The sequence below is a fragment of the Anas platyrhynchos genome, chromosome 4 (assembly GCF_047663525.1).
Source record: "Anas platyrhynchos isolate ZD024472 breed Pekin duck chromosome 4, IASCAAS_PekinDuck_T2T, whole genome shotgun sequence".
In the NCBI taxonomy this organism is placed as follows: domain Eukaryota; kingdom Metazoa; phylum Chordata; class Aves; order Anseriformes; family Anatidae; genus Anas; species Anas platyrhynchos.
Genome location: NC_092590.1, coordinates 70,953,917 through 70,971,721, shown reverse-complemented (window position 1 = coordinate 70,971,721; position 17,805 = coordinate 70,953,917). Strand labels below are relative to the sequence as shown.

The following is a 17,805-nucleotide window of genomic DNA, read 5'->3' as shown; positions in this document are numbered from 1 at the left end:
ACTCAGATGGTGTTGATACAAAATTGACTTTGCTACAAAAGACGAAGCGGGTCAATGGAAATAAAGCTTTCAGCACTCACTTGCTGAAGCCATGGTTTGTAACCATCGTGTTTCTGTGAACCAAGGGACTTAGCCTTTGCCTCTTGGAGAGGAGAGCAGCCCACCGGCACAACTTCTGCTTCAGCTTCCTTGAGACACAATGGCAAGTTTCCACCTCTATAGTCTGGTTGTCCAGCAGAGCTGCTAAGGGGAGCAACGAAGCTCAAACCAGCACACAAAGCCCTGAAAAGGCTGTTTTCCCAGCCCAATACCAGCTCAGCATCACCCTGTTGGGCCACCCTGCAGCAGAGCTGGCTGGGAACCACCATACCACGGACTCCCCCTGATGGTGGATGGCTGCAAAGCCAAAACCTGTCTTATTTCTTTATTTCTGAGCTAGATGACAATCAGAACAGTGGGGTTGGCAGCGACCTCTGGAAAGCACCTGGTCCAACCTCCCTGATCAAATAGGTTCATGCAGAGCAGGGTACCCAGGACCTTGCCCAGGTGACTTCTGAAGATCTGCAAGGGGTTCTCTGGTGGTGGTGGTGGTCTCCTGGGCATTGTGTTCAAAAGAACCCAATTTTAAGCTCTTAGCTGAGTTTTAAGCCACTTTTACCACCACTGGGCTGTGGGGGTCTCTGAGGCCCTACCACAGCCCCTATTATTCAGCAGACGTGCAGGCGATGGTTGGAGCTCTGTGCATGTTGCTTTGCTTCACCAGTGACACAGCCTTAGTGCTGTGCTGGCTGCCAAGGGACACCTGAAAAACTCTCAAAGCCTCATGAAGTGCTCGGTGCCATCCATCGCATTGAGTCCTGCCCACCTCCTGTCCTTGCAGGGTCCCAGGGACATCCCCAGCAGATGGCGTCCCCAGGGAGGGACAGCAGTGAGATGTGCCTTGCTCGGTGATGGGAATGAGAAAGGAGGGGGAATGTGACTGGGATTTTAAAAGATAATCCTTAACACAGGGAGGAAGGCGCATCTTAGCCTCCTCCTGTGTATGCCCCAACTCTGAGCTGCATCAGGTTGTTGATGTTTCACAGGGACAGACCAGCAGGAAGGAAAAGTTTGAAGTCTGATCACAGGGATGTAGCTGAGCAGCCTGGTCCCCTGTGCCTCGGAGAGGGCACAGACCTGGTGAGGCAGCCGCTGCCTGCCGCCCTGCAGAGGGCTCAGCGGAACGGCTCGCTCAAGGTTACATCGGATTAAACTCGTACAGCTCCACTTTCCCACGTGTGGTTTAAATTTAAAGGCTATAAATTTCACGGTGAGTTATTAAATCCTTCTTGGCAAGGAGAGCTCAGCTCCGAAGGAAGAAAAAAAAAAAATGTTCTCCGAGTTTGCAAACCCACGGGGAGGCCTCAAGGCAAGGGGCCGGGGAGATTTCCAAGGGGTGGGCAGGGAAGAGCCGAGGTGTTTCACAGCATGAGCCTGGGGCAGCCTGGCTGCCAGCTGCTCACTGGGTTTTGTGGTCGGTGCCGTGGTCCCACACATTGTGCCCAATGCCAGGATGCTCCCGGAGCAGCAGCCGTGCCCTATGCCATGCGGCACATCCGACGGGACGCCCAGAAATTTAGGGGATGCTCATCAGTGCCAATTAGCAAACAAGCAGCAGGGGAGGCCTCGGAAAGCCCTAATTCCGAGGAGGCCCATGCTATCCATCTCAACATCCTCAACAGCCGCCACACGGTGTCACACCAGCCCCGCCGCTGCCGCGCTCCGTCACCAGCTGCTATTTTTAGGGACAAACCAGCCATTTCCAGCCCCACAACGGGGTGAGGCGGCCGGGGACCGGGGAATGGGATGGTGGCAGCAGGGAATGGGGAGAGGGGACGAGCGTGGGCTGTGATTTGTCCGGGAGAGGTTAGAAATGGCAATTTTTGCTGCTTTTATCCCACCCGGGGAATTGCATCCTCCCCAAAGGGCCTCGTGCTGCAGCTCAGAGGCACTGCTGGGCCGTGGGGCACTGGAGATGTTACTGATTTCTCACACGAGCAGTGATGCAGGAGCAGCACTGGGGTACAGGGGGCTCGGGGGCACTGGAACAGACACCAAACCCCACAGCCACACTGAGGCCAGGCTAGCAAGGGGACAGTGGGACCCCCAGTCCGGGGTGAAATGGGGAAGCTCCAGGAGTGTCACAGCAGCAGGCGAAGCAGCTCCCTCCTGCAAGCACTGCCTCCCCCCGAGCTACTGAGCTGCCAGAGGGGGAGAAACGATTCGGCTCAAGGACTTGGAAAGGAAAGCTCTGCTGCCTTTTCCATCTGAAATGTTTGCTTTGCTGGAAGATGACTTTGGGATGAGGTACCGGGACTTAAAGGTACTCGGAGGCACCAGAAGAGAACCTACACAAAGCAGAATCAGCCCCTGGAAGCTGCTGGGTGTGAGGTGAGGGCCGCAGGTCACAGCCCAGCAGCGGGTCCATCGCTGATGGGGACAGGGTTAGGGGCTGAGGTGGGAAGGGGCAGTGTTAACGCCAAGACCTCCAGGCCGCAGCTACCACACTGCAGCCATGGCCTACATCCTGCAGCCCTGCATCCCCCTGCTGCCCAGCACAGGCACGGGGAATGGATTTTAGGTTTCCCTGGTATTTACTGTCCGAGTACAGTAAAGAAACCTGTACTTACGTCCACGATGGGGTACGACTGATATATGAAAGGGATTACTCGTTGTTTGTGGAGATGGCAGGACAGGACAACCTGATCCCAAACCTTTCAAAAAACTCCTTTCCTGCCTCTCCTGCAGGATGGAGATCACCCACCTGCAGCAGTGGCACAAGCAGGGCTTCACCTGAGCCTACCATGGCACCTCCTGCCTCCATCCTCAGACGCATGGCTGCACCACCACACTTTTTGGAAGCCCTCTAATAGTGAACTAAGAAAAAATAATCCAGTGATCAGCATCAGAGAGTTCACCAGCTAATTACCCACACAGGCATTAGCCCCATCGCTCACATGGGTTGCTGTTGATGTATTTCTCATTGCAACAAGTGGAGAAAAATCACAACTATAATCCACAAGCAAAAAGACAGCAGCCTCTGTCTGGCCCCCTCCACCTGCCAAGGACCGGTACTTCTGTTAATATTGGGTGGGAATATTTGGGAAAGGCTGCTCACAGCAGCCTGCCTTTAAGGTGAGGACACAGCAGTAAGTCATTTCAAACACTGGTTAGGGGAAAGAAATACAGAAGTATTTCCTCCAAGACTCAATTTTGAGTCTAACTCCAATATTATTCCTTTAAAGAGAAAAAAAAAAAAATAGCTATCACAATGCGATGAGTAACCATGACAGAGAAAGGCTCCTTGCAGCAGCACAGCTGTGTAGCATTTTCCTGCTTCTGCTGCCCCTGGTAAACTGCCTTCACCTCAGGCACCTCCCATCTCATGTTTGGACCTTCCCAATTCCCTTCCCCATCCCACTGGGGACAGGGAGCCAGAGGCTGGTGGTGCTCAGCTGCCTGTGGGGGCTGAACCCACCTCACAGGACACCACCACACGGCAGGGCTCGGCCCTCGCTCTCTTCAGGACTATTTCTTCAAGGCCTCGTCCCCCACGCTGACAACTACTACGGCCTAATTCCAGCTACAGCCTGAAAACTGGGCCCTGCTGACATCTGAAATGTATCCTAGGAAGCAGTCACCTCAAACACCCACCTGCCCTACTGCAGGGAGAGGGCTGGAGGCTGCCGGTGGCTGCGTCACCTCAGGCTCCAAGGACTTTTCTCTGCTGGGATGAGCTCGGTCAGAGCCCTGGGAGCAAGGCCTCGGATGCTGCTTGCAGAGCAATGCTGGGCAGAAGGAAACAAATCAACTTCATACCGCCGAGTGAGCCGGGAGGGAAGATCAGAGCCCCACATGAGTTTTAAGGTCTCTCCTTCCTCCCCTGCCAAGCAAAAGAGCACTGCAGGGCTCCGAGTGCTACAGGACAACACTGGTCCAAAACCCAGGCAGGGCTCCTGCAGCCCGATGCTGTCGCCAGTGCAAGGACACCGAATGAGGGTCTGAGGTGAGCCTGCGCCTGGGAACGTGAGGGGGGAGATGAGCAAGAGATGGAGCTGAAAGCTCTTCAAATTGTGTAGTACGGCCCCTGATATTTTGCTGACTGTGAAGTATCACGAGGGGTCTGGTTTCCACAGAGCAAAATCTGAAAAGTTGGGTGAGGGGGAAAGAGAGAAGGGGAAAATAGCAGAAGGACCCCCAAAATGCTCTAAAGGCTGTCCACGGAGGGGATTTCTTTCAGACAAGCCTAATAAACGCAACTCAGTAAATTGTTATTTAAATTGTCTGTCTCAAAGGGAGCTCCTAGCAAGCAGCTGGCCCTGCAGCAGTCGTGCTCACGGCTCCAAATGAAGACGTTCGGGTGCTCACGATCGCTCTGACGAAGCAGAAAGCAGAAGGCTCTGTGCCTGCGCGGGCAGGGAGTGCTGCAGTCTTGGCGCTCGCGGAAGAGATGCTATCGGGGTTGCCGAGGAAACCAGAGGATGCAGACCCAGCAGCTTTGACTTTGCATAAACTGACAGGGAGTTCAGCTGGGGACGAGGCGCTGAGAAGGCTGGTGTTTTCCTCCGGCTCCCAGGAGCGATTTTGCTGTGGCCGTGTTTCCATTTTCCTGCAGTCAGATCTCCTGCTTCCACCTCTTCCAAATCCAACCCTCCGTGTCCCCCCTTGGTGTCCAAGCACACACAGAGCTTTCCCCCTGCTTACTCCCAGTTTAAACTGGGAAAAATGATTCAGAAAAATGATTCAGAAATCATTTTTATTCAGAAATCATTTTTCTTACCCATCCCTTCCACCCAGCTTCCTCCTCACTCAGCCGCCCTATAACCTCTTCAGTATTTTCACTATTTTTCAGTCTCCTGCACATGCATGATCTCTGACAGCAGAGATTTTGCTGAAGCTCCTTTTGTTGCAGAGGGAGCACCGACATCCCACCTCCCCGCACAAGCCTTGGCAGCAGGAAGCACCGTGCCACTCGCACAGAGCCAGAAGGGCTCATTTCACCATTTCTTGTGAACTTGCTCTGAAAACAGCCTGGAGGCAGAGGGAAGCTGGCAGGCAGCACCAGGTGAATTAATGCCACCTCCAGCAACGTCGCTCTTACCTTGTTAGCCCCTGTCCCTCCCTGAAAGGAATGGGGAGCTACAGTGCATTGCTGTGGTTTCCCCCACTCCTGACTGAAGCGATGTGAATTTCATTGAAAAGGCCCTTTGGGATACAGTGCTGCTGTTCGTTTATTCATAAACACCCCAAGGCAGCGTTATTTGCCCATAAATATTACGTGTGTTAATTCAACTGCAATTCAACTTGCGTGCAAGGCTTCCCATCAAATTTTCCTGACGTTGCACCACTGAAGCTAACACCCTAATGTCACAGAGCTGCAGAAGGGTTTTTCCTTCAGTGAAATGGTATCCCATAGACAGGCATTAAATCCCCTGGGAAAAATAAAAAGATAAAAAACCTCGACCCCTACACCAGCTCCATCTCACGTAGGAGCAGAACGGATCAGCGCTGGGCATTGACGCTGCCCAAGAGCTGCTGCGATGGGTCCAGGGAGTGGTATTTTCATTGTGGATTTGCATCACCCGCAGAACAGCTCGCTCAGCTTTGACATGGGCAGATCAAGGGTGCCTAAGGTGTGAAGTGGCTGCTGACAGCAGAGATTTCGGCCAGCTGGCGCTGGGTTGCCACCCCCTCTCCATACGGGCCACTTCCACTTCCCAACTCAAACTCATTTCTTTCGGGTTATCTGGGAAGTGGGCAAAGTGAGAAAGAATTAGGGGCAGTTTGTTTGACAGGCTGGCAGCTGTCACTACGTGTGAACGGACCCAGAAATGAAAGAGCAATCCGGCACATGGAAGTAGAAAGTCCTGACATTTTAATTATCTGAAGAGATTACAAGATGAAAGTCTGCCTTGAGGCAAATGTATATTAGTATTGATATAGTCATTGTGCTTTTCAGTAAGAGAAATAGGAGTCTGTATTTACATAAGAAACTATAGTGTCTGAGATCTTTAAATATCATATTTATGGAAATGATTCTGAATTACAGCATTTACAAAATAAAAACAAGCTTGAATAAATATTCAGTCCATTAAATAAGATTTTTTTTTCACAGAAGCAACTTTTTGTGCATATTTATTTCACAACTGAAGTTTGTTGTATTTTTTATCCTATAAAAGAAGCTTTAAATTTGTTTTTTATTTATTTCTTTTTTTTTTCTAAAAATAAAACTGCAATAATCATTGCAATGTGAAGCCTGAGATTTAAGCCTGAATAAGTATCATTGCTTGCACCACGTTATACTCACCTCCCACCAAACACCCACCCCATGCCTTTCCAAACTCCGGTGAATGCCGACACTTCAACTCAAGGATTCCACAGAAGGAATTTCAGGGAAATAATAAGAAAAATATAAATAAGGTGAGGACAACACATTATAGCTGACATTGTCCACGAACAGCATCATAAGGCTTGTGCATTACACATAAACTAGGTGAAGCTGTTTCATGTGATCCCAAATGACAGTAGTGCCAGACTGCTATACCCTCATATGGCTCGTAACGTTTAATAGAAAACCACTGAACAAAGGGAATGTCCACCAAAAAAAATTATGATTCACACTGGCCAGTTTCGCTTTATCATTTCGAATGACGACCTTTCTTGAGCATGAAACCGCAAACAACTTCCTCATCTCTCTTTTTGTATTTATCAGTTTGAAACACACTGTGTAACTCTGCACGTCAGGAAAGAGGATACAGCAAAGAGCTCTTGATCTCATTTCCTCTGCAACCACAGCACACAGTGTCTTGCTTTTAATGTGGCTAGCTCAAAGCATGTCCAGACGTCTTTGAAACCTCAGTGCTCAGGGAGCTCTTACTGCAAAGAGCTTGTGCAAGATCATAGCAAGAATCCATGTGAATCTTATTTCTTTCCTCTCCAAGTGGAAATAAAAATTAATCCCTGGTGTTTCAAATAAATACAAACATCTTCTGAGCTGTTAGCATGAGTGAAGTAAACAGTATGCAATATTTTACACGGTTACTCTGCCAAATGTGGACACCAAGAACCCTTCTCTGGCTGACCATTCTCTAACGCTCTGACCTTTCCAATGTATCATTACGTATTTGCCTTTTAAAAATCATTTTAAAAACTCAGCATGGGATAAATCATTTGTCACAATACTGAATTCTGCTGCTAAACCCTTCCAAAAATATGTACTTTAATATTGATTCATTCATTTGTAATCATTTCCTCTGCAGTTTGTTTAGTTAAGTTTTAAATGTTGATATAGAAACCAAAACTCTGTCTTATACTTTTATTAACAGGATTTAGCATCAATGATGCAGATTATAAATAATCCCAAAATCTCAAAATATGGAACTAGAAGTTATAAATCGCAATTTTTAAAAGACAACTTGGAGTTATTGCTCTGCTCAGTAAATGAAAGGCAACAGAAATAGACTGCTTCAGGACCTCCAGTGCTTCCTACGTGACTCAAAGAAAGTTTTGCCTTTATATAAATATTCAAGATGGATTTGAAATATTGTTGCTTTAATTAATCCTAGCATAGGTAGCAAAAACCTAGCAATGGGCAAGTTAAAGAGCAACAGGAGGGAGAGAGCTGACATCCACAGCCATGCTGGAATTGTAAGCACAGAAGTGTCCAGGCTTTGGGACTGGTTTGCTGAGATGAACTAGGTAACCGCCTGCTCTGTTCTTAGCATGTCAGATAAGCAGCAATGCTCGTTCAATTCTCTGAGCCCTATTTCTTTCCCCACAGTGCATTTGTTCTGCATATGGCATCGTAACATTAATGTTTTAGATTTATGGAAGACTGTACTGCAGCCTTAGAGCTACAGACGCTTCATACTTCCCTTTAGCAGCTTAGGAAAATGCAATAAAAACTGTACAAAATTTATAATAATGGATGTCAAAGCTTACACACCCTCACAGGGTCCCTCTTTCAAGTTAAGTCTTGGCTTAGGTCAAATATCTCAGTCCATGTAAGACTCCAGCAGACACACCAGTAGTTTAATACGTCAGATACCAGCTTTGTCACTATAGAAAGGAGTGACGTGGAACATGTAACAGTGAGTGCAAACACGGACAGGCTTCATCTGACCATAGCGAGGTAATGGAGCAGAGTGGGAGGAACAGCGGGAACAGAAGATCTGAAAAAGAAGAGGGAGATCTCACGTTAGTTCCCTGAAGAACTGGTGGGACAAAACTCATTTCAGGAAAGGGGAGAGAAGATGGCATGTGCTGTGCTCCTGGGTACTGGGAATACCCGGGAAGACAGACTAGGGGAGTATTTGTGAATATCCCGAGTTCCCACTCCTGCACGTCCACTATAAAGTTATCAAAACCAACTTCTCTACCCCCTTGTACAAAAGCAAGAAAGCAAGCAAGTGAAATGAGACTGGATTTCTGGCTTTCCAAGACTTGTGACTGCTTTATTCTCCCTCTCCTTCCCCCCCAGACTTGCAAAGCAGCAGCCCTGTGCACCAGTCATCCTGCAAAGACGTGGAATAAAACAAAGGGACATGCTGTCCCCGCAGCTGAGCCCTGCAGCACCCTCCCTGTGCAGGCTGCTGTGGTTCATGAAAGCTTAGAGAGCAGCAATCCGGAGTGACTCCAGATTCGGGGTGCTGGTTCCTGGGCCTCAACAGGGAGTTCTGCTTTTAAGAGGACAAACTGCTGTATAGAAGTTAAAGTTTCCCACACCCACCAGTTTTTAAATAAGCTGGCCAGTTGACAAAAGACATAGGAAAGCACTTGTCACTTGAAAATCTTGGGCAAGAGCACACGTTTTGCTGTGCAGCTGAGTTCCTGTGGTATGTGTGAATGTGCTGGTCTCCGGCTGAGCATTTCTCACACGTCTGCCTGAGTCATTACCTTGCCACAGCTCCTGCAGTGGTGCTTCCTGCGAATGACCGTGAAAGGAGCCTTGCAGGCCGTGCAGTAGCTGCAGACTTCATCTGGAACCCAGTCAGGAGGATCTGTCAGAAACACAACAACAAAAGGGGAGATAAATCAGAAGGGAATAAAACCAAGCCTGCGATTACCGGGTCCTCCAGGGAGCAGGGAGGATAAAATATCACAGCAGCTGCTTTCATCTCAGCGTCTCAAGGTGCTCTGAGGAACGCCGGGGGGGCTTCGCCCCCAATTCCCCGCAAGGCGACCACCTCCGGGGCAGAGCACAGCTGCTTTGGGCCTGAAATGAAACGCAGCCCGGGCAAGTGAAAGTGGCAGGGAGACGTGGATAGGCAACATAAAACATGAGGACAGGAGGCTATTGAGCAGAACCCAGGTGGTTTTGACAATGCAACCAGCCATCAAAGCAAGCTGCGAGCCGTTCCCAGCCTCTGCAGCACATCCTGCAGGAAAGCTGGCTGCTTTTTGTACAGTTTCAGGCAAACTCCGCAGAAAATTGACACAGAGCCTGGCTGCTCTCTGCTGTGCTATCAGTGCTCTTCCTGGACGTCTGCCTTACCGGCAACGAAAGCAAATACACAAAATCACGTGCACAAGACTTAAGAGAAAAAGATCTCGACCGCCATCCCTAAGAGCAGGTTTCAGTTGTTTATTTCTCCTGGGAGCTCTGTAACCCCTCATAAAAGCCAAGCAGCGAAATGGTTTGGTTTTTGCACAGCATCAGGCTCATTTCTGTTGAGCTGCTCCTGCCAGCGACAGGCTGACGCGACCTCCACGAGTCTAAAATTATGAGTGTAGAAATGACGTAGCTGATTGCTTAATTAAGTTAATAAAAGTCTAACCAAGGGCAAGCCAAGTTCTACTCAAAAGGAATCCATGGACAAAGTGGAAACATAAACTGCTGGACATATTCACCCCTGTTCCCCATACGCAGCTTCTCTCCAAGTGTTATTTACAGCACACGACCCATGCGATTGCTGATTTATACACCTGACAAGCACGATCCCTGCCTCAAGGAGCACGTTACCAACAACAAAATACATGGCGCACTTAATGCAGAGGTCAAGTGGACAGCAGCTACAGACAGAAAGGAGACAATTAAATGAAAAATCCAGCTCATTGCATTATATTTGTCAGTCAAATGTAGCCGTGACCCGTTTTCCTCTGTCACATTGCAACACTTGTCAAATTTAAAAAAAAGGATATACAATGCAATGCAGGAAACATTCAAAAAGCAGATGGATAAGAAAAGTCTGAACTTCAAATCTGGACACAGCTTTTATAAGATCTGAACTATTTTGCAAATTAAGTTAGTTAAGGAAGTAATCTCTCATTTAACAAATTATCTGGTCTGATAAAGGCTATAATTGTAGGGAGAGCAACCAAAACCGAAGTCAATGTTCAGAGAACTGACCTCTGTGGTAGTAAGAGAAAATAAAATAAAAAAGAGGACTGCACATTGCAGCCTTCACCTCGCCCCTGGGAACAGCAGAGCAGTTCATCAGAAGTGCTCTGTGGGGACGTAAGGGCACAAAATCCGATTTAAAAGCCAGCCTTTCCTACGGCAGCAGGCAGAGGCAGCACTGCCAGCTTAAGCCAGAGCATTAATGTCAGTGAAAGCAGAGGATTTTCCTCTCTGTTATTCTTGCTGCTACCTTTGCAGCTCCTACATGTAACGTGTCCAGGGGAACTTGCCCCTGAAAGCGATCTGTGATGCTGACACAAACTGGGTATCACATCCGTGGCATTACCTAGTCTGAAGCCATGGCATGCTGAGCTTGGACCATCTCCACGTTCTCCATCCAGGAGGTGCTTTGGGTCATCACGTACACAAAATAATTAACCAGTAAAGATATTCCTATTCCTAACTTGCCATTAGACTACACAGCCTTGGTTATGTTTTCGGGGATTTAACCACCCCCTTGATTCTCCCTAATTTTAAAGACAGCAACATTTAGAAGTTATTCAACCTTTTGCCACCAAGTCTTCCCCCCACACGAACAGCACACCAGTGAAGTAGTTCGGTAAGTTGCCTACTTTGCTACCTGTGCAGCTAGTTATCAATTTATTATTCACCAAAAAGCCAGAAAACAGAGGCCCTTTTTGTACAGCCTACAACAGGGCAATAAGAATGGAGGCTTCTGGAGCAGCTCATACCATAACCGCTCCTCCCCTCAGACCGTGACCAACACAACTCCACTGCAAAGACTCCAGAGCCCATCAGCAAAAGGAGGCTTCTTATCGGCTGGTGCTCACCGTTTGGGTTTGGTTTGTTTGCTTTTCTCTGTTGCTGCCCTTGATAGGCATTGCTGGAAAGTTATTTTTGATTGACCTTATCGGGATTTAATTATCTCCGGTGCTAAATAAGAAGGAAAATCACCAAAAGCACTTGCTGGAAGGACGAGGCTGTGAGCAGCCCAGCCTCTCGGAGCCCATGCAACCCCAGTGCGATGGGACCAGCACCTCTAGGTGCCTGTCTCCAGCCTCATCCCCCTCAACGCTGTGAGCTGCCTTCCTGCCTGACTTACATGAGCGACTGAGTCATCATCGGGCTTTTTATAGAACAGGTTTCTGAAACACTCTCTGAAGAGCAGCCTCGTGAGGGTAGAAAGCTCCCACAGGAGGAGCACAGCGAGTTAGAGAGATGAAACCCTCAGCATCGTCCCGAAGGCTGGCTGGAAGCAGGGCAGCAGCACCGTGCCCGTCGGCTTTTTCTTAGGGTCCTTCTCCAGGCTGTGCGGCCCCACACACAACAGCAGATGGAAAGATCCAGTCCCCAAAGCAGCATCTGCCTGGGCTTCGGGGATTTGCACGAGGCATGGAGGGAAAGGCTCGTTCGTGGGCTAATTGGCCCGCTGCTTCATCAGGCTGTGAGAGCTCAGAGAAGTCTGCTGGGAAACGGATGAAGACCACAGCACGAACATCAAAGAGGAGGAGGAAGGGAGGGAAGGGATTAACGAGACAGAGAACAGAAATAAATTTGGGAAGAAAACATAAAAAGCATGCACAGGAAAAAGGCAGAGAAAAGCAGCGAAACAAGTAATTTAATGGCTAGGAAGCACGAGTTCAGAGAAAGCAAAAAAATAAAATTAAGGGCTCAAGATAAAGTGAAACAGTGTGGAGACTGAAAAAGACATTTAAAAGGGAGAGACAGTATTCCCAGCTCCTCGCTATTATATCCTGTGTTATGAAAGCCAATAAATCATGAAACTTTATGTTCTTTTGTTTCACTTTTATACTGTAGCTTTTACAATTCACCTTTACATGTCCCTGCAACCTCATTAGTTAAACAAAGTTCATTCTGCACTATGAAAGCTACAAATCCAACATAAACCCAAGATGCTGGAGCTCTAAGAACAGCATACTCATGATAAAAATCAGATGCTGGAAACACGTCAAAAAGCAGATGTGAACTTATTTTGCTTCAATGTGTGCAACACGACTGCTGCAGCCTGTCTGATCTGACATAAACAGGGAGAACATCTCCGTGCCACCAAGCACAGGGAGCCTGCGCCTGGACCCATCCACAGGGGTGAGGCAAACAGCACCAGGACACGCTGCCAGCGTGGTCCTCAGCTAGAGCTCGGTCCTGCTGGGATGGACATTTGGCAACAGCAGTGCTGAAGACTGAAAGACCAGAATTAAAAAAACAAACCCTGCCTCCTGTGAGTAAACCATCCGAATCCATGTGTTGACAACACAGAGCCACACAGGTCTGCAATAACCGTGAATCCTTACCGACAGCCTGAGTTCATTTGGCGGTGCTGACACACAGGATGAAAAAATCCCCCAAATTGCTGGAGCTTGCAAGTTGCCTTATCTAACAAATCTATAGTCTGGAAGAAAACAAATCCAAAAGCATGCACTCCCAACTCCATGTAGAGGGGCAACTGCAAACCCCGAAGCTCGTGCCAGTGCCTGCTTTAGGGCCAGGCAAGAAGGGGTGGACCCTTTCTGCATCTTCTGTTCTTATCGAATAACCATAATGCAGAACTGGAAGTTCCTCCTGGATGGATGTGTATTAAGTTTTGGAGCACTCCATGCACAATCCTGATTATACTTTTCCCAAAGCAGCCTCAGCGAGGGCTGTTCCTATGGCACCCCGTGGAAGCTACGGGGCTGCAGGCATCACCACACATTATCCTCACTGCTGCAAAAAAGGTCAGGCTGCCTTGCTGCAGCTCCTCTGATGAACGTAGGAGTTGTGCCACACGGTAAATTCCAACAGTTGTAAGTACGGAAAGCAGAGAACTAAGGTGACGTGACTTTACCCCTCATCCCAACCTCCACGGGAAGATGAGCCCTTTTTTCCCACATGACACTTAATTTTCCGCATGTCATTCCAGGCAGTCTCCAACTTTTATGTAAGATTCCTTGGAGGCAACTGCACCAAAGTAATTTTTTCCCTTGCTCAGTAGATTTAGCCTTGATTACAGCTGGCTTGAAATTTTTCAATTAAAATAATTTTCTGCTTCAACAATGTTATTTGATGAAAATTGGGGCAGGGGGGAGGTGAGGGCAAAAACAGAGGTACAGACTTATTAGCTTCAAGGACAGCTCTGTCAAATGGCTTTCTTAAGATGCGATCTCTGCGCAGACCTAGGAAGCTCTGAATGAAGCACGGAGCTCAGCAGACTCAGCCTGCAGCCTCTGCTGTGCCTGATTCAACACATCTTGACCTATGACATCCTGAATCTGTTCTGTACGGGTACCTGACCAGCAACTTACTCTTCAGGCCAAATAATTATTTACATAAAACGAAGCAACTCTGATAGAAAACACTGATTTTCACTTGGATATGTCTGTTTTGTTTTTAAAACTTTGTATCAGATGAACCTGAAATCTTTATCTTCCATATAACCATTGCTAGCAGTCCTTCATAAAGCCTACCAGCACTTAGAGAACAGTTATCTTCTAGATTTCTCCCTGAGCGTTCCCTTTCTTTTTTTTTTTAATTTAAAGTTTTCAGAATATGTAATAAAACATTTTTATAATTTTTAAATTTCAAAATGTAGGCTTCAGAATACGTAATAAAACATATTCTGAAGCCTACATTTTGAGATTTAAAAATTATGTAGTATATTAACACCCATTTAGATTCTAAATACTTTCTAGTAATGTTCTTGACTTAGGTTCCGAAAACTAGAATCTGATTGATATTTGTTTGAAAACAAATTGGTACTGTGCACTACATGACAGCAGAACACTCAAAAATGTGTACTTTTAGGACAAAGAAAATTCAAACCTAATCAAATCTCAATTATGCCACAGTGGAGGCAAATAAGCCTGTGCCTTACAGTACCTATTGGTAGCTTTCTCCTCCTGCAATGAAATCTCAAGTTCTGCACTGTGCTGACAGAGTGAGATAGTCTGAAAAGGTAAGAGACTGTGAGCAAGTTTTTAACACATAATCCACACCAATGGAAGTGGTGGAATCACCATCCCTGGAGGTCTTTAAAAGACGTTTAGATGTAGAGCTTAGGGATATGGTTTAGTGGGGACTGTTAGCGTTAGGTCAGAGGTTGGACTCGATGATCTTGAGGTCTCTTCCAACCTAGAAATTCTGTGATTCTGTGATTTGGAAATCCCGTAATCTCCTATGATTAAGTACACTCAGTGTATATTGTAAAAGTGTTTCATTTTAGAAAACTTCCTGTTAAATTACTCTGTTGCACTTGCGCAAGCAGAGCTGCTGAATAAGAAAAAAAGCAAGAAGTTATACAGACAGAATATATTTGGTCACTGAACTGTGCAGGAATTTAGCTTCCTTCACTTAGAAAGCCTTGCTGGTCATCATTATAAATAATAGAGTAGCCAGAGGTGTGTAAAGGACAAAAGGAAAACTGAAGCTTTCAGCCAGGGTTGACAGCTAATTCTAGATTCGGTGATTAGACTCTGCACGCACGGCAGCAGGGGCGGTATTTCTTGACCTTGTGCCTTCGTATGGCAACAAGAACATGAACTCGAGGCTCGGGACCATAAATTACTGAGCTGTGCTAGTGCTGCTGGCTGGAGAGCAGCAAGGAGTTGTGACTAGACAAAAGTGGGTGGGCCAGGACTTTATGAGATGGAAAGGGATCAAGGAGAAATGGCTTGCTGTTGTGCAGCAAACAGATGCTAACACCATTTGGCACAAACAGTTATTTGTACTGGCAGCCACAGCAAATGCATTACGGCCAGAGTTATGGCTAGGTGGCAAGCCAGCAAGGAGGTTCTGTATAAATGGGAGAGAGAGGGAGGGGAAATGGATGTATGGCTGCAGAGAGAGGTGGGATGCTACAGCAAATATTTTTGTGGAGCACAACCAGCTTCCTAATGCTTACTGTCTTTCCCTGAGAAAATCGTTCAATTTTTAAGCATCTCACGCTTATTCCTAGACCAGAAATGTAACTCACTGCTTTAGCTTCGTGGTATCAACACATGAAAAATATTCACCTTGCCCCAATCCCAAATGCGGTAAGCAGGAAATTGTGCTTGATCACATTTACAGATGGAAGAAGAAATGAATACATACAGATCCTTAACAAAACAAACAAAGAAAAGAAGTTACTGTATACATATGAGAAACAGCATGCAAATACAAAGCAAGGTTTATATTAGGACTGGAAACAAGATCCCAGACACACAAACTGCATAAAGACGTCAAATTTCTACATTCTCAATGTTTTGTTTTGTAAAAAAAAAAAAAAAAAAAGCTATACTAGATACTGAAGCCTCTATGAGCAAGACAGCCCTGTCGCAGCCAGGATGCATTTTAACTAGGTTAACTGAAAAGCAGCCTTCTTGTACTTTCCAGTGTGAAGGTTTGCTTTAATTCGCATATGACCCATTCTGCCCACTCCCAGTCCCATGCAAATTTCTTGGCCAGCTTGTTATCTGACTGGCTTGTCCCAAACCAGAGTGCCCAACCTGCTTTTTTCTGAGCAGCTGTCACACATATACCTGTTATATACAGACCTTCATACCCACTGGCCACCTTCTCCATCATTTGATCAGGGCATATCAGGGAAATTATATTTTAAAACTCAATTATGAAATTTTGTATACATTCATTTTATATTCTAGTAAAGCAAATGTGTTCATAGTTTTCACTTGCTCTCTGAAAAAAACAACAGACTGCTTTTTATGCCTATAAATTATAAATACATAGGCTTCCTAAAAAAAATAATAATCCTAGAGCATTAGGAAAGCAAAGATGAATATATACACCACAGGCTCATCTGGACTTTGAAAATGAAAATGCTTCTGTTTTGGAATGTCAATTCATCTGTAGTATATTGTCTTTCAACCTTCAGAAGGTCACAGGATTCAACTCTTACACCCTTGCCAATGTCAGCTGGCTCATAATAAGCATTCGTATTTGTTTTATGACCCAGACCAGCTGGTGAGTTTGATATAGAGTAAGAATGAGAAATCTGACAAAAACAAGTGATTCATCTTCATAATCTGAGTAGAGGCTGGAACCTTCACGAAAATCTTACCACTATTCATTTATTTGTTTGGGTTGCTAGGCTTGCCTTTCTTTTTTTTTTTATTAACATCACTTGGATGCAATCTTCAGCATTTGGTACTTTTTGTAAGGGAGTTTTATTTGATAATTGGAAAAAGCTTTCCTGGCAGGTAGCTTGCTGGACTTTCTCAATTTGATCCATGCTTGTGTTCTGCCATGATGGCAGAAGGGAGGAGCTGCCGATGTGCTCACTCGCTTTAAATTGTTTTCACTTTCTGCTGAAATCATTAGGAGTGACCTGAAGTGTAGAAACAATGTAGAAAAATGGATATAATTAATTTTGGTGCAATGATGTCAACAGATTGCTGCAACAATCAACAGACTTTGTATTGAATCCATTTACAGTGACAACTGCCGTGAATTCCTGTTGGTGGCCTGTGGCCCAGCTTTAGGCTGAAGGATGAACCCATCAGACTTGCTGCAACAAATGGGGAACACCGTTCATGCAGCAAAGGTTATCCTGACCAGCAAATATCTTCATCTGCATCCAAATATCACCCAGCACGATGCCAGGAGCTGTTGCTTTCACAGCAACCTGCAAAAATGAGATAGGTGGGGAGGTGTTAAAAGGTGTGGGGGGAAGGCACATGGCTGCTGAAGTTAAAATGATGCTGTGAGTTTATGCATCATTCTGGATGCTTTAGAGACAGCAAAGGGCATGTCCCATTAGCTATCACTGCATACCTCAGTGAGAGATCATAGGAAAATATCTGTAGAGCACTACCAGCAATGACACGTTGTGACCTGTGCCTGAAGAGACATGAGTCTGGAATGTACCGAAGAGCGGACAGGATGGGTGTTCCTACAGTTTCCACAAATTCAATGAACTGATCCACTTCAGATACCCCTTTTTGGAGGCCCTTCTTAGTTTGTTCTAGTTTGGAAGGCAGAGCTCATCTCCACACTCCCCAGCACCCTCTGTTTCTTGTGATGCCCCCTGTAACAAGAGACCTGAACTGTCGACAGTCCAAGGAAGGGCCACCAAGGTGCTGAAGGGCCTGGAGCAGCTCTTGTGAGGAGAGGCTGAGAAAGCTGGGGCTGCTCCACCTGGAGAAGAAGAGGCATGGGGGGAGAGATTTCATCTATGTGTATAAATACCTGCAGGGAGGGTGCGAAGAGGACTCACACAGTGCCTTTCCAGTGGTGCCCAGTGCCAGGCCAAGAGGCACTGGGCACAAACTGGAACCCAGGTGGTTCCCTCTGACCACCAGGCAGCCCTTCTGCGCTGTGTGGGTGATGGAGCCCTGGCACAGGCTGCCCAGAGGTGGTGGGGTCTCCTCCCTGGAGAGCTTCAGAAGCCACCTGGACATGGTCCTGGGCAC

General features: G+C 46.7%; 1 protein-coding gene and 1 long non-coding RNA gene across 6 annotated transcripts in view; one reads left to right on the top strand and one right to left on the bottom strand.

Moving 5' to 3' along the window:
- Positions 1-3,150: 3,150 nt before the first annotated feature.
- LOC119716794 (uncharacterized) lies at positions 3,151-5,688 on the top strand. Its single transcript, XR_005265462.2, has 2 exons — positions 3,151-4,045; positions 4,335-5,688. It is a non-coding gene; the product is annotated as an uncharacterized lncRNA (long non-coding RNA).
- Positions 5,689-5,891: 203 nt separating this feature from the next.
- The window catches only part of ZFYVE28 (zinc finger FYVE-type containing 28), a 144,972-nt gene continuing 133,058 nt past the window's right edge, over positions 5,892-17,805 (bottom strand). For all 5 annotated transcript variants that reach the window (XM_072037820.1, XM_072037821.1, XM_072037822.1 and 2 more), the window contains 2 exons: positions 8,935-9,038; positions 5,892-8,210 (listed from right to left, as the gene is read on the bottom strand). In XM_072037820.1, the coding sequence (XP_071893921.1) occupies positions 8,079-8,210; positions 8,935-9,038 (236 nt within the window). In that variant the 3' untranslated portion in view covers positions 5,892-8,078. The remainder of the gene's footprint in view (positions 8,211-8,934; positions 9,039-17,805) is intronic.